General features: G+C 48.9%; 1 protein-coding gene across 1 annotated transcript in view; it reads right to left on the reverse strand.

The window, feature by feature from the left end:
- The window catches only part of MUC16 (mucin 16, cell surface associated), a 108,419-nt gene that overhangs the window by 60,881 nt on the left and 31,245 nt on the right, over positions 1-16,293 (reverse strand). The window contains 8 exon segments of the mRNA XM_057311252.1: positions 806-841; positions 3,303-3,475; positions 5,922-5,989; positions 6,084-6,257; positions 6,489-6,523; positions 7,307-9,155; positions 9,240-11,233; positions 15,981-16,094. Of these exon segments, the coding sequence (XP_057167235.1) occupies positions 806-841; positions 3,303-3,475; positions 5,922-5,989; positions 6,084-6,257; positions 6,489-6,523; positions 7,307-9,155; positions 9,240-11,233; positions 15,981-16,094 (4,443 nt within the window).

A 16,293-nucleotide genomic window follows, 5' to 3' on the forward strand; every position in this document is an offset into this window, starting at 1 on the left:
GGAAACCTCGATCCTCTCATCCCAGAGTGTCCAAAGGCCGACCTGTCATCGACATTTTGGTGGGAAGAGGAGGGACCAAGACATTCTGTGCTCAGACCTTAGGCCACAAATGCTCGAGCAGTCAAGAAATCCAAACAGTAGTCATTTCCATGACGGAAATGCTCATAGAGAGAGAATAGCGATTAGATCCCACCCATGTGCGGGATATGGGGAAATGCTGCTTTATAGGAGGAGGCCTGAGCAAGAGCCAACCGGCCTGAATCCGAAAGACCAAGAGAAACCAGGAACAGAGCTGAATTCGCGTTACAATGAGAGCAAAGGCCCTGAGGAGGGAAGAAGGTTTGGTCCCTGGAAGAACAGAAATGAGGCTGGTATGCCCCGAGATGAGGGAGCAAGGGAGACAGTGGGACAGGCTGGGGCTGGGTGGGCAGCAGGGTCCCACCCAGAGATTCCCCATCATGCAGAGATTCACCAACCAGAACAGGAGCTGAAGTTTCATGGGACTCAGAGGGTAGACTCCTACCTGTAGAGCTGGAGGTGGGAGGCAGAGACGCAGGGAGTCCCGGAGAAGACGTGGAAGTCAGGGGAGCTGAAGGAATGAAAGAATACAACATGAATATCAATTGTTGGGCCCAATCATGCAGCAGTGAGAGGATGAGAGGACAGGGCTGTTGACAGGAGCTTGCATCGCTAGTGGGTGGTCTGGCGCTGTTCTGGGGCTGAGAACCCGGAGGGTGGTGGGGGGAACAGGCATAGGGACGAAGTGTCCCAGGGGTGCAGGGGTATCTGGGCCCTTGTGACTTACTGCTGGTGGTGGGGATCCAGTACTGATGGTTAAAACCTGCAGAGAGAGCCAGAGAGGAAGAGTAAGCTGGTGGGAGGAGGCTAAGAAAAGGGTGAGGGGTAGGACTTGAAACACACAACACGAACTTTCTCAAGTGCTTTCTCTGAGACTTGTCAAGTCTTTATGAGTTAACTGCCTCGAACTCCCGTGCTCCCCGCTGTGCTGTCCTCGTGGTCATCAACCACAAAGACGATGATGACCAAAATACCCCTCATCTTGCAGGGTTCACTAGGTGCCTGGGACCACATCGACCTCATCAAATGATACCAGCAACAACTTTATGGGAGTGTTTCCGGCCTTATTCGTGTTTTTTATGCCAATTAAATATAACTCTGTCCTTGATCTCTGAGTGTATCCTACTACCCCACACTTCAGAGACAGCGTGATCTGGGACGTAGTTCCTGGACTTCCGTAATGTGGAACTGAGATCATGACGGTGAGAGAGTGAGGCAGGCAGAGAGACGCGGGAGTGAACCAGAGAGTATAAAGCCGGAGAGTAAGAGGGATATGGGGAAAAGAGGGTTTGAATACATATGGTTCTGGGTCATGGATTGAATCCTCTCTGATGCTCTGTAAGGAACACAAGTAAAACTCAGACCTATTGCATATTTGGTGGTCTGACCGGGTTTCTGGAAATGAAACTCTTCTTCGAGACTGGACCTAGCGGAGACCGCCCTGTGGTTTACTTATTCCGGATTTACCTCATTTGACCTTTACAATAATCTTGAATGACGTTTTTTAAAATTCCATTCTAAAAATAGACACTGAAGCCTAGAGGTTGCCTGGCTTGCCCAGGGCCACAGGGTGAGCAAAAAACCAGAAGCAGCACTTAAAGGAAGACCCGTAAATCACCCAAAGCCACGCTGTCAGTTACAGCTTAAAGTCATTCTCGAGGACTATTGAAATATAATACAGGTTTTAATCCAGATAGAAAGACAATGTAGACAGTATCAAAGGCAACACGGTGGGGACATAATTAATTGAGCATTAGTTTAAATGGTTGTATTAGAAGCTCCTTGATATGCCTTCCCATCCTGAGATTTGAGGCTTGTTCTAGCCGGGTTAGCCTGCAGGGTAGCCTAGTAGCGAGGGGGTCTCTTCAGGGCCTTAGAGGCAACTTAGGGTTTGAGTCCTGATGCTACCACTTCTATCAGTCGTCTGATCTTGGGAAAGCAGATTTCCCTCCTCGAGCCTTGCTTGCTCCTCTGTAAAATATACACAATACGTCAGAGTGTTGGGCCAGGTTTGTCAAACATAACACACTCAACGTGCCGGATCACAGGCATCCCTCCATAAATATGAGCCTCGAGTGCAGGTGTTACTGTGGGTTTTGTTGCTAAGAGCATTGCCGAGGAGGGATTTACTGCTAAAAACATGGCTAACGGCTTTAGGTTTGATTCTCAGGTGGGGTGGAGTCCGGATGGCCCCTGGAGGACGAGCAAAGGGCCACGGGCTGTCACGACAAAGAGAAAGAAGCAGATCAGTCACCACCTTGGGAACTCGCTGGCTGCTGGGGAGGACTGAACGCCAGCAGCCACCGTGGGCTCGCTTTACCCTCTTCCTTCCCTGATGGGTTCAGGCTCCCGTTGGGTTTCTGTGAAAGGTCACTGCAATGAAGAAGACGATGCAGGGAGCCTGGATTCCAGACCTTGGAAGCTGTTCTGTGAGCATTCGGTGTGGATGAAAGTGTCGAATCACTATACTGCACACCTGAAACTAATGGAACGCTGTCTGCTAACTAACTGGAATTTTTTAAAAACTTAAATAAAATAAAAACAAATAATAGTAGGACTTGGAGACAAATTAAGTGACCGTGGAATGTTCACCCTGCTGATATTCGAGAGACTCCATTTGTGCAACCAGAGGAATGTAGTGAAGACACACTTACCAGCACTCACAAGAAGAGTTGTAACAAAAAAGGAAGTGACATCGGCAAACAAAACTTCACATGAATGAAATTTTCAGAGATAGTTTATCATACGGAAAGCACACAGGGTAAAATGCTAGAGTCTGATTGAAATTTAGAAAATAATATGACAATTCATCCTGGCATAGAAAAAGGCAAGCTCTGTATTGTAAATAATGTGATAAGAAGGGTCCTAAGAACACTCCCCCCCCAAAACCACTTTCATTCTCAAAGCTTCTAATATTTAAAATGACAGTGTACAAAATAAATATTAGTTTTATAAGAAAGAAAGAACGAAAGAAAGAAAGAAAGAAAGAGAAAGAAAGAAAGAAAGAAAGAAAGAGAAAGAAAGAAAGAAAGAAAAGAGGGAGAGGGAGAAGAAGGAGAAGGAGAAGGAGAAAGGGAGGGAGGGAGGGAGGGAGAGATGTTGCTCTGTGGCTGTTCTGATGGAAGAGAATTCCCCATGGAAATTCTAGGTTGGCCCAAAACTATAAACACAGGTACTGAGAAACTGCACTGCAAGGAGACCCCAACAGCAATGGAGGTACTCACCATTGACACAGAGACTGTCCCTGTCCAGGGTGTAATGGCCCAGCCGCGTGACACCGTAGGTCTGCTGGCTTAGCTCCCAGTACAGCCTCTCTCTGTCCAGCCTGAAGCCTGTGGGATCTAGGCGGTAGGTGCAGACTGCGTCCATTCTGGTGCTTGTTCCGTCCTGCTCAGCCCTGGGGAAGGAGGGACACGGGAATAGGGGCGTGCAGAGACACTTGAGAGTGGGGCACTCTTGACAACTCCTTCCTTCAATTGTACCCCGTGGTGTTTACGTTAGCGGTCTTCTCCGGGTTTCACCTGCCGTCTCAAACACATCTTTTTCTCTCTCATATGGGGATCCAGACCACCCCACCTTAAGTGCAGTGTTCTCCAGGCCTACTCTGTACCTGGTTTTCTTCTTTTGCTCCCCAATCTTTTTATTAATTGGTTCACGCTCACTGTTTCAACTACCAGCACCCAGCCCAGTCCCTGTCCACTCAAGAAGGTAAGTACAGAGCCCTGCGGGGGCCAGAAGATTGCGGGTGTGGACCTCCCAGGGAGGAAATGAGAATCCTGAGCCCAGGCAGCGTATGGAAGGGAACAGCAAAGGACTGAAGACCTTGGAGGTGAGTGAGTCACTCCTGTGGCCCTGAAGGGAAGACTTTTGTTTCAAGTTGGTGAATCCCAAGGCTGAGGTCAGCTGCTTGGGAGCAACTCTGGGGCAGGCAACCAAGTTTGGAGAAAAACAGAGAAAATGAATTAAGAGGTGATATGGGGCAATGTAGTTCAAAAATACTTTTGTCCTGAATTTAAGCTGAACCTACAGTGATTCACCCAGAACAGGGGCTTTACAGGAAGAAAGATCCCCTCCTTCCCGTGCCTGGGAATTCTTGTTATTATCCACGCTATTTATTTATTTATTTATTTTTATAATAATATTTTTAAATTATATTATATTAGTCACCATACAGTACATCCCTGGTTTCTGATGTAAACTTCGATGATTCATTACTTGCGTATAACACCCAGTGCACCATGCAATACGTGCCCTCCTTACTACCCATCACCAGCCTATCCCATTCCCCCACCCCCCTCCCCTCTGAAGCCTTAAAGCATAGTTCTCACAGTATGGCTCAGGGACTCCCGGTATTCCTAAACTCTTACAGAGAATCCACCAAGTAAAAATATTTTCATATGCATACCAAGACATTATTTTAACTTTTATTCTCTCAGGAGTATACTGTGAAATGTTTTCCAGAGGCCACAAAGTGAAATATTGTAAAGGATTAAATGCAGAAGCAGATATCCTACTGTTTTCTACTAAACCAGACTTTAAAAAGATCTGCAAAAAATGTAAATAATGGCTCTCTTCTTATTATGCTTTTTTTTGGTGGGGGGAGGAACTATTGCCATTCATAAAAATTATGTTACTTGTGTTAACATGTAATAGATTTATTACTTTTAATGAATTAATAAATACATATTTGTAACATTTGTTTTAATTTCTAATTCAGTAAATACTGGCAGATACAACCCTCAAGTCCAAAAGCTCACTGGAGTTCTGAGTACTTGTAAGGATGTAAGCTGTTGAGCCCAGTGGTCTTGAGTACTGCTGTATCGCGGTTAAAAGGAGGGACTCAAAAACTGGAAGCTCTGGGTTCCAATCCTAGCTCCTCTCAAGGAACTTGACTACTCTGAGCCCCCGTGTTCTCTTCTGCAATGTGGGATAATAATCCTATTGTTGTGAAGATGAAATGAATGGAAACACGTACATCACGTAGCTTTCTGGGCGGCATATTATATGGGCAATACTATCTGATTGATTCGCCCATCTCATGGGGTGATGGGGTAGGTGTGGTGGGTGGAGCTCATTTAGGACGGTTTTGGTCTGTAACACTCCAGGAACCTCTTCTCGTGATGTCATGTGAGTAGAGGACCCACGTCTCTAGCAGGATGACCTGCATTGGCTGGATGCAGGACCCCAAGGAGAGGTCCTAGGGTCGTGAAATGAAAGGAAAGGGCTCTGAGCCCACTGACCTCAGAGGACACCAAATGGGCATAGGCAGAGAGGAGAAAACGGGCCATTTCTGTAGAGTTCAGGTCTACTTTGGAGTTTTTAAATTGCAATATATCCTGACCATATTCAACATTTGGTTTATTTTTCCCTTGGGTTCTATGTAACATCCTTTGGGAAGGTCCCTATCTCTTTTCCAGGAATATACTGCAGAACTGCAGTGTCCAGGATTTGTCGCCAATAGGGTACATATGAGCTGGGGCAGGGAGAGTGTCAGGGATTCTGGGGACGCAGTTGGCAAAGATACTACACTGGCTAATACTATGGGATCTTATCGAGTGTTCACGATGGGCCAGGCATTGCAATGAGTGATTAATAACCTCAATAATAAGACACTAGATTATCACTGCTTTATAGATCATGTGATTGAAGAACAGAGAGGTTATGCAACTTGCCCAAGGTCACAGAGCTAGCAAATGGGAGAGCAAGGGTTCAAACCCGGACACTTCGGGTCCACTATGATACGCTGCGTCTTGGCAAAGCCCCAAGGCTGTGGTTGACTGGGATGTGGAGGACCAAAAAGGGAGAGAATTGGGGTTCTGTCGGCGCTTTGGAAGAAGCCTTACCTGAGCAAGGTCAGCCTGCAGCCAGCATAGAGGGAACCGACACTGCTGTTTCTGAACAGAGTCCTGAGCTGGGAACGAATGAGAGGGTGATGAGCTGGAGGGGCCAAGACTCTGGGGTGTGGCAGGCTTGGGACAAGGTGAGCATTGGCAGGGGGCTCTCACCAGGTGCTGCAGGTCTCTCTCAGTGGCATTGAATATCTCAGAGCCCGAGTTTTCCATGTCCTCTGTGTAATGCAGGTTGGTGATTGTGAAGTTGACAGTAAAAGGCGTCAAGAAAGGAGCTGCAGCTGTGGAGGTGGGAAGAGTAAATGAGCCCAGTCCTGAGTCAGGCCCGGGCTGGGGGTGGGAGGGAAGGCTCCAAGGACACGCCTGAACTCCAGCGCGGAGCTGGGGTTTAGCCTAGATTGGCCTGCTGTTCAAGACCCTCCCACACAGGGTGACCAACCATCTCAGTTTTCCCAGGACTATGTGAGCTCCTGGGATGCAGACGTCCAGTTGGAAAGGTGACAGTCTTGGGAAAACCAGGATGAGCTGGTCACCCTCCTCCCACTTCCCCTCGGCTCTTACCATTTCGGCACACGGTCGCACCTGCATCTCTTCATCTTGGGGGAACAGGCCCAGGGAGCACCCCACTAGCAATGACCGATGGGAGTTGGTGGATAAATACCGCAGCTCCCTTACCACCCCCTGCAGAGAGGATGACTCCAAGGTTCACGTTCTACGCATTCTCTCAGGGTCCCTCCAGCCTCCAGAATGGATACATTTCTACTGTTCCAGGCACCTGGGGTTTGGTACTTCATTACTGTTGCCCTAACGAACCAGTACATTGCATGACTGAGCAACTCTTTCTCTATGTATGTACCCCAAAGGATTGGAAACAGGGACTCAACCAGATACATGCACACCCACATTCATAGCGGCATTACCCACGGTACCCAAAAGGTGGAAACAGCCCGAGTGCCCATCAACAGACGAACAGACAGATGAAATGTGGTCCAGCCATACGATGGAAAGTCATTCATCCATAAACAGGAACGAAGTTCTGATACACACTACAACACGATGACATTGCACTCAGTGAAATAAGCCACACACACACACACACACACACACGCACACACTGTGTGATTCCACGTAGGTGAGATACCTAAAATAGGCAAATTCAAGAAGACGGAAGTGGATGAGAGTTACCAGGGGCTGAGGGAAGTGGGGAAGGAAAACTAGTGGGTACACAGATCCTGTTTGGGGTGGCAAGTGTTGGAGAAAGATAGGATAATATTTATACAACACTGTGACTATAACTGATGGCACTGAATTGTACATTCCGAACGGCTGATTTTACAGTGTGTATACATTTTTACCACAGTAAAAAAAGTCATTCTTACTTGTTTCTGAAGTCACACTCAGAGAGGTCAAGGTGGACATCCCAGTTGAGGTCTCAGGGACAAAGGGACTTCCTGCTGATGTACTGGAGGCGCCTGTGGTCTCTGCCGGGATGGGGCCTGAGCCTGTAGCAGCTAAATTAGTGGTCTCAAGAGTTGTGGTTTTCAGGACAGTGGTCGTACTCAGTCCTTCTCTGTGACTGGTTTTAGGTGGTGTTGGGGTCTCTGATGTTATCAAAGTCACAGTGTTCCCCGCCACAGTCTTGGCCAATTCAGGGAGTCCACCTGAGGTGACAGGTGGTGAGGGTTCTGTGCCCCAGGAGGTTAAGGTGTGAGGCTCACCAGTGGTTGCAGGGGTACTGACAGGCCCCAGAACACCAGCAGTCAATGTTGGGACACCTGTGCTGGCATCTGATGCAGGGCTGGTGGCCAGTAAGCCTGTGGTTGCCACTAAAATGGGGGAAAGAGTTGACGTGGAAATAGTTGTGCTGATGTGTGTGCCAGGGTGGGTGGAGAGGGAGGCTGTTTCTGCAGGGACACCAAGTGAGACAGTTGGACCTAGATCAGCTCCGCTGGTCTCGGTCACAGGTGTGGTGAGGGATGTTATTTCTGCCGGACCGAGGGAAACAGTCTGAGTTGGAAGAGCTGCACTAGTCTCCGACTCGGGCTGGATGGATGGTGAGGCTATGGTCTCGGGTAAATGAGGAAAAGCAGTGGAGCCAGGAAAACTTGTGCTTGTCTTGGCGCTGGACTGGGTGACCAATGAGGCTGTGGTTGCTGGTTCACCAGGAGAAAGAGTCAGACTTGGAACAGTCATGTTGGCGTCTGTCTCAGAACTAGGGACCTGGGAGGTCACCGTATCTGGTACACCAGGGGAGATGGCTGGAGTTGGAACAACTGAACTGGCTTCCGTCCCAAGACTGGTGGTGACTGAGTGTGTGGTGTCTGGTTCACTTTTGGAAAAAACTGCAGGTGTTGTGGGGACAGTTGGGCTGGTCTCTGCAGAATGGGCGACCGATGAGACTGTTATATCTGGCTTATGTGGGGACTCAGTCTGAGTTGAAACAGCTGAACTGGCTTCTGTCCCAGGATGGGTAACCCACAAGGCTGTGGTCTCCAGTTGATCTGGAGAAACAGTCAGCGTTGTGAAAGTTGTACTGGCTTCTGCCCCAGAACTGGTGACCATTGAGGTCACCAGCTCTGGCACAGTAGAGGAGACAGTTGGAGCTGGAATGGCTGAACTAGTCTGTACCCCGGAATGAGTGACCATCGAGGCTGTGGTCACTGACTCACCAGGAGAAAGATCCAGAGTTGGAATAGTCATATTGGCGTCTGTCTCAGAACTAGGGACCTGGGAGGTCGCCGTATCTGGTACACCAGGGGAGACGGCTGGAGTTGGAACAACTGAACTGGCTTCTGCCCCACGGCTGGTGGCCATTGAGGGTGTGGTATATGATTCACTGTGGAAAACATTGGGGGTTGTCCTGGGAACTGTTGGGCTGGTCTCTGCAGGATGGGTGACCAAAGAGACTGCTGTATCTGGCTCCCCAGGGGAAGCAGGCAGAGCTGAAACAGCTGAACTGGCCTCTGTCTCGGAATGGGTGACCCATGAGGCTGTGGTCTCCAGTTGACCTGGAGAAACAGTGAGTGTTGTAAGAGTTGTGCCAGTCTCTGCCCCAGAACTTGTGACCAGTGAGATTTCCACCCCTGATACACCAGGGGAGACAGTCCGAGTTGGAGTGGCTGAAATTGTCTGTGTCCCAGAACTGGTAGGTATCGAATGTGTGGTATCTGATTCACTATGGGAAAAACTGGGGGTTGCTTTGGGAATAGTTGGGCTGGTCTCTGCAGGTTGGGTGACCAATGAGACTGCTGTATCTGGCTCCCCAGGGGAAACAGGCAGAGTCGGAACAGCTGAACTGGCTTCTTTCTCAGAATGGGTGGCCCATGAGGCTGTGGTCTCCAGTTCATGCAGCGAATCAGTCAGCGTTGAAAAAGTTGTATTGGTTTCTGCCTCAGAACTGGTAACCAGTGAGGTCACCAATCCTGGCACACCAGGTGAGATGGTTGAAGCCGAAGGTGAACTGATTTCTGCCCCTGGAGTGGTGGCTGTTGAGAGTGAAATATCTGATTCACTATAGGAGAGATCTGGAGTTGTTCCGGAAACAGGTGTGCTGGTCTTTGTGGAATCGGTGACCCATAAGGCTGTTGTCTCTGAATCATGCGAGGAATCAGTAAGAGTTAGAAAAGTTGCACTGGTCTCTGCCCCAAAACTAGTGACCAGTGAGGTCCCCACCCCTGATACACCAGGGGAGACAGTCGGAGTTGGGATGGAAGAACTGGTCTGGGCTCCAGAATGATTAACCCACGAGACTGTGTTTGCTGGTTCGCCAGGAGAAAGAGTCAGTGGTGAAATAGCCATAGTGACATCTGTCCCAGAACTAGTGGCCTGTGAGGTCACCGTATCTGGTACACCAGGGGAGATGGGTGTAGTTGGAACAGCTGAACTGGCTTCTGTCTCAAGGCTGGTGGCTGTTGAGGGTGTGCTGTCTGATTCACTATGGGAAACATTCGGGGTTGTCCTGGGAACTTTGGGGCTGGACATTGCAGGATGGGTGACCAAGGAGACTGTTGTATCTGATTCATGCAGGGATTCAGTCAGAGTCAAAGAGGCTGTACTGGCATCTGTCCCAGAACTAGTGGCCTGTGAGGTCACCATAGCTGGTACACCAGGTGAAACAGTGATTGTTGGAGTGGCTGAGCTGGCTTCTGCCCCAGGAGTGGTAGCCATTGAGAGTGTGGTGTCTAATTCACTTTGGGAAAAATGTAGAGTTATTCTGGAAACAGGTGTGCTGTTCTCTGTGGAGTGAGCCCCTGAGGCTCTTGTATTTGGCTCACCAGGGAAAACAGTCAAAGTTCCAACAGTGGAAATGGCTTCTGTTCCAGCATGGGTGACCCGTGAGGCTGTTGTCTCTGGTTCATGTGGGGAATCAGTCAAAGTTGTAAATATTGTACTGGTCTCTGCCCCAGAACTGGTGACTGGTGAGACTTCCACCCCTATCACACCAGGGGAGACAGTTGGAGTTGGAATGGGCGAACCGGTCTGTGCCCCAGGATGGGTAACCAGGGAGACTGTTGTATCTGGCTCACCAAGAGAAACAGTCAGAGTTTGATCAGCTGGGCTGGTCTCTGCTCCAGAACTAGTATCCCGTGAGGTCACCAGCCCTGGCTCACCAGGGAAGACATCTGGAGTTGGAATGGATGAACTGCTCTGTGCCCCAGGATGGGTGACCCACGAGGCAGTGGTCCCTGGTTTACCTTGGGAATCAGTCAGGGTTGAAATGACCATACTTGTCTCTGCCCCAGGACTAGTTGCCAGTGAAGTCACCATTTCTGGTACACCAGGGAAGACAGTCAGAGTTGGAACAGCTGAACTGACTTCTTCCCCAGAACCGGTAGCTATAGGGGGTGTGCTATCTGATTCACTGTGGGAACCATTTAGGGTTTCCCTGGACACGGTTGAGCTGGTTTCTGCAGGATGAGTGACCCGTGAGGTTGTGGTCTCTGGCTCACCAACGGAAACAGTCAGAGTTGGAACAGCTGGACTGTTCCTTGCCTCAGAACTAGGGACCAGTGAGGGTGAGGTTTCTGACCCTCTGTTGAAAACAGATGAGGTTGTCCTGGGAAGCTCTATGCTGATCTCTGCTCCAGGTCTGGTGGCCAATGAAGCTGTCATCTCTAGAACATCAGGGGAAACATCTGGGGTTGTAATGATCGTTCCTCTTGTGCTTGTGCTGGCCGTTTTACCTGATGTCCCGAGGAGAGTCAGCATTCTGGAAGTGGGAGTAGAGACCGTAGTGGTCAAAGTTGCTGTAGAGGTGGTCTTCAGAGCTGTGATCTCTGCTCTTTCCGTCCACTCTGTTGGTGGTCCTGTGAATTGAGGGATGGACACACAGTTTGGACAAAATGATTGCCACTTACCGGACTGGCAATAGCTTATTTTTTTCTCCACATGAGGAAAGGGAGAGAAATGTCTCTGTCTGAGATATGCCTGCCATGCTTCTGGAATGGGGAAAGGAATTGTCCTTGACATTCCTGCACCTTCCCCTTCTCATACTGTGCCGTAACTCCGTGAAATCTTACCCACTCCCTGTTCCCAAATGTTGTCTGTGCTGTTCAGCCCCTAAGCCTTGGTTCAAGCTGTTTTCTCTGTCTGCCTTGTCCATCTTTCATCAGATTCCTTACATTCTGCCCTTCTTCAAACCCCAACGCAAATCAACTTTTACGAAGCCACGTCAGAATTCATCTCTCCCTTCTCAATATTTCCTTATCCTACTGTCTGAATCTGCGCCATAGCGCCCCTCGCAGTCTGCCTGGTAACGGCTCTTAATCGCCAGAAGACTGCTTGGCGTAGTAGGTGCCCACAAATATTTATTCAGTGAGTGATGAGTGAATGAATGAATGGCTGCGCAGATGGATGTAGGCAGGGGCAGGTCTCCTCTGCCCGGAGATCATGTGTCACTGTGCTTAAGAGCTTGGGCTCTGGGGGTGCCTGGGTGGCTCAGTGAAGTGACTCCCAACAGCTCAGGTCATGATCCCGGGGTCCTGGGATGGAGCCCCATGATGGGCTCCCTGTTCAGCTGGGAGCCTGCTTTTCCCTCTCCCTCTGCCTGCCACTCCCCGTGCTTGTGCTCTCTTTCTCTCTCTCTCTCTCTTTCTGTCAAATGAAGAAATAAAATCTTTGGGGCACCTGGGTGGCTCAGTTGGTTAAGTGACTGACTTCAGCTCAGGTCAGGATCCTGGAGTCCCAGGATCGAGTCCCACATCGGACTCCCTGCTCAGCAGAGAGTCTGCTTCTCCCTCTGACCCTCCCCCCTCTCATGCTCTCTCTCTCTCTCTCTCATTCTCTCGCTCTCAAATAAATAAATAAATAAATAAATAAATAAATAAATAAATCTTTTTAAAAAATAAAATCTTTAAAAAAAAAAGAGCTTGGTCTCTAGAAGAAGAGAGTTCTGCACTTAGATTCTGGCCCCTCCGCTAACTGGGTGTGTTACCGAACCTGCCAGATTTCCGTATTTTCACCTGTGAAGGAGGTGTAGTACAGTGGCCATCTCAGAATGCTGATAAACATGCACAAAGCCCGGGGCCTCTGGGCTCGCAATACGACCACTGCTACTTTGAGTACTACCGGCTGTTACTACCATTGCTACTGTCCCTGGTCCTACCTACCATCACCGCTCTTACTGCTACTCTTACTTAGGCTGTGACCGCTACCACTGCTAACACCTACCGCTCCTGCTGTTCCTGCTATGACCACCCATATCGTTGTTCGTACTACTGTTACTGCTGCTACTTGTACCTATCGCTGGAGTTATTACTACCGTTTCTACTGTTACTGCTGCTACTACTTTTTCTATTTCCACGATAAAATAGTGTTCGCTGAGCTGGGTTTGCCAGGAACCACGCCGGACCAGTCCTGACGCTGGCCAAGGTGACCGGAATGCAGACTCTGAAGACGAGTAAAGTCGCACTGGCTGACACAGCAGCTACTGACCAGAGCTTCAAAACATGGTACCCTTTAAAATATATTTTTAGAGGCACCTGGGTGGCACAGCAGTTAAGCGTCTGCCTTCGGCTCAGGGCGTGATCCTGGCGTTATGGGATCGAGCCCCACATCAGGCTCCTCCACGGGAGCCTGCTTCTTCCTCTCCCACTCCCCCTGCTTGTGTTCCCTCTCTTGCTGGCTGTCTCTCTCTCTGTCGAATAAATAAATAAATAACCTTTTAAAAAAATAAAAAAATAAAAAAAAATTAATAAAATATATTTTGAAAAAATGGTCCCCAAGAAGGAGGGAGAACGACCAGGAGGCTTCTCTCTAAAGACCACAGAGCCCACCGGCACTTGATCCAGGGATAAAATAAAGGGGATTTAGACTCTGATGCGGGAGCGATGTCCCTCTTTTGCCAAGCCCATCCAAAATGCCCACATTTCTGAGAGCGGACCTGCTGAAGTGCTTTACATGTATCTGGCGATGAGGAGGGGGAGGGGGAGGAGGAGGAGAGGGACATCAGCAAGCACCTGGCATGCTTTCTCTCTGATCGTCACCAGAACATGGAATGTACATCACATTATTCCTGTGGTTTCATAGAAGAGAAAGACGGAAACTCCGCGATCATCTGCCCAGGTCACACAGCTACTGACGGCCAGGGCGGGAATCTGAACAGCCTTCCGCCTACTGCTCAACCCACGCTCCCCAGCACCGTGTATAGCATCCCCTGACTGAATTTCAGGATGTGTGGGGCCAGGGTGAAAAGAGAAGCACGTAAGGAGAAAATGTCCATCTGGAAAGAAGGTTAAACCAAAGTTTCCTAGTTCAGGTCCTCCAGCCGGGGTGATTTTGCTCCCGGCGGTTCCTTGGCAATGTTGGGAGACGTTTTTGTTCATGTGCACGTGCGGGGTGCCCCTGGCATCTAGCGAGTAGAGGCAAGGGTGCTGCTAGACGCTGGACAGCGCACAGGACAGCCCACAAGTAACTATCTGCCCGATAGGGCTGAGGCTGAGAAACCCCGCTCTGTGTGGAAAGGAGTCTATGAATACTGTTCGCTATTTCTATAAGCTTTGCCATCTAAACACTGGTTGCCACCTGAAACCCAGTGATTCATTTCCTGGAGAACTGAGGTACCCAATCCTGTCAATGCCCTACTTATACCCCATAGAGTAACCCCAACGGGGTCCTGATGCAGCCCCTGTGACTCCACGCCTGAGGGCTTTCACTTAGCCTGTGGCAGGGGCAGGGGGTAGGCTGGGAGTGTTGAGGGTTTTTACTCCAGGATCAAGCATCCTACAGCCAGCGATAGAACAGAGCTGGATAACAAGTGCCCCATCTACTTCCCTCCTCAGATAGGACAACACTGAAGTGTTCTTTTTAAAAAAATTTTAAAAAGATTTTATTTACGTGAGAGAAAGAGAGAGCACAGAAGGAGAGAGACAGGGAGAAGCAGACTCCCCACTGAGCAGAGAGCCCAATGTGAGGCACGATCCCAGGACCTTGAGATCATGACCTGAGCCAAATACAGATGCTTAACCCACTGAGACACCCAGGCGTCCAGCACTGAGGTGCTCTGTGCTGTCTCCCAGAGCTTCCCAATGGGACTGACACTGTTGCCCACATCTGTGGCCTGCTCGTGAATGCCATTTGCATTGACTTCCTTTCCTTGTCTTCTCCAGTGCTTCCTGGGACCATCCCCCACCTGAGACAAACCATTTGCCCCCTAACCTTAAGTCTGCTTCTGGGGAATCCAACCAAAGATGGCCGGTCACAGGATAAGACTAATTATCTGATTGTGGAGTAGGGGTAATTCTGTCTAAAGCCTGCATCTTGCAGAAAGCCTCCAAAATGTATAATAGTCTGGGCTCCAAAAATCTGGAAATAAATTAACGGGGAGCTTTACCTTTTAACCCCACAGTGAGGAGAACCCCTTGCCATAAACACCTGCACCTCTTAGACTCTCAGGCAGGACAATCACACTGAGAAATGTTAGCAGGTGCCTTTTAGGGGGAAAGATTATTGCAGTCAAGTAATTGTGTAAAACTCTAGGTTGATGGGGGCGCCTGGGTGGCACAACGGTTAGGCGTCTGCCTTCGGCTCAGGGCGTGATCCCGGCGTTATGGGATCGAGCCCCACATCAGGCTCCTCCGCTGTGAGCCTGCTTCTTCTTTTCCCACTCCCCTGCTGTGTTCCCTCTCTCGCTGGCTGTCTCTATCTCTGTCGAATAATAAATAAAATCTTAAAAAAAAAAACTCTAGGTTGAATAAAGCTAAACAAATTTCTTCACAATAGGATTTCTCAGAGTCTTTAATATGCTTATGCATGTTATGGTTCTTCAGGAAGGAACAACATCTTTGCCAAACTTTTCTTCTTTTTTTTGGCCTCAAAATTCTTTGTCGTTTTGTCAAAGGGTATCCAAGCATCACCAAGCTTTAGGAGGTCTCCTCAATGTTGTTTTCTGCCTGTGTCTCCAGTATCATTTCCTACCACCCCATCCTTTACTTCATACATTAGCAAAGGCGAATTATTTGTATCTCCCAAATGTTTCCAGCTTTACCCCTCTCTGTGCCTTTGCATGTGGCTGTCCTCTCTATCCAGAATGTCTTCACCAACTCCCTTTGTCTTTCTGGTAAATCCCTAGTCATCCTTTCAAACCCAATTCAAATATTATCTTGCTCATTAAGCTTTCCTTCTATAGTTCAAATATATCTTCTTGCATATGTTTAAAGTTGCATCATAGTTATTCTGTTCCTTTGTTGCTTCCCTGCTGGTCTGAGAGCTTCACGGATACAGTGCCCAAGTATTTTCATCCGTGCATCCTCCGCTTAAAGCAGTCTCTAACACAGAGAAAGCGATTAATAAGCATTTTCAGAGTTAAGTTAAACTGGGTCATGTTTGTGGAACTGACATACCCAACCGTGAACTAAATTCACTACGCATGTTATGAGGAAAAGAAAAGTGGTAACATCCACCTGGTAACCATTAGACAAAGATCCGGCGAAGACAGGGAAGCCCATGGCCACCCCACATTATTCTTTCTCTAAAGAAACAAACATTTCATCTCTCCGGAGGAGGAAATAAGGCCACAAGTGAGATTACTGGGAAGTAAGCAAGTACTGAACCTACCTCTAGGACTAGAAGATGATGTGGGTGCCACGGGGACATGGACTGGTCCTGTGGTTCCTCCATGGGCTGCTTCATTGGGTATCTTCGTGATGCGCTCCACGATGCCATCCGTCCCTGCAGGTGAGGGTGGAGAAGAAACCTGGGTTAATTCATCTCACCCAGGAGAGCACTGTCTAAGTGGATTCACTTAATTGACTATACAACTCAATTCTTTTCGAGTCCATCTGTATGGACTTGAGCCAGGGCTATGTGCCACGAATGGCCACCCCTGTCCATTGACCCGCTCGTCTACTTGTGGATCTGTCCATCTTTC

The sequence above is a fragment of the Ursus arctos genome, unplaced genomic scaffold (genome assembly GCF_023065955.2).
Source record: "Ursus arctos isolate Adak ecotype North America unplaced genomic scaffold, UrsArc2.0 scaffold_14, whole genome shotgun sequence".
Classification (NCBI taxonomy): domain Eukaryota; kingdom Metazoa; phylum Chordata; class Mammalia; order Carnivora; family Ursidae; genus Ursus; species Ursus arctos.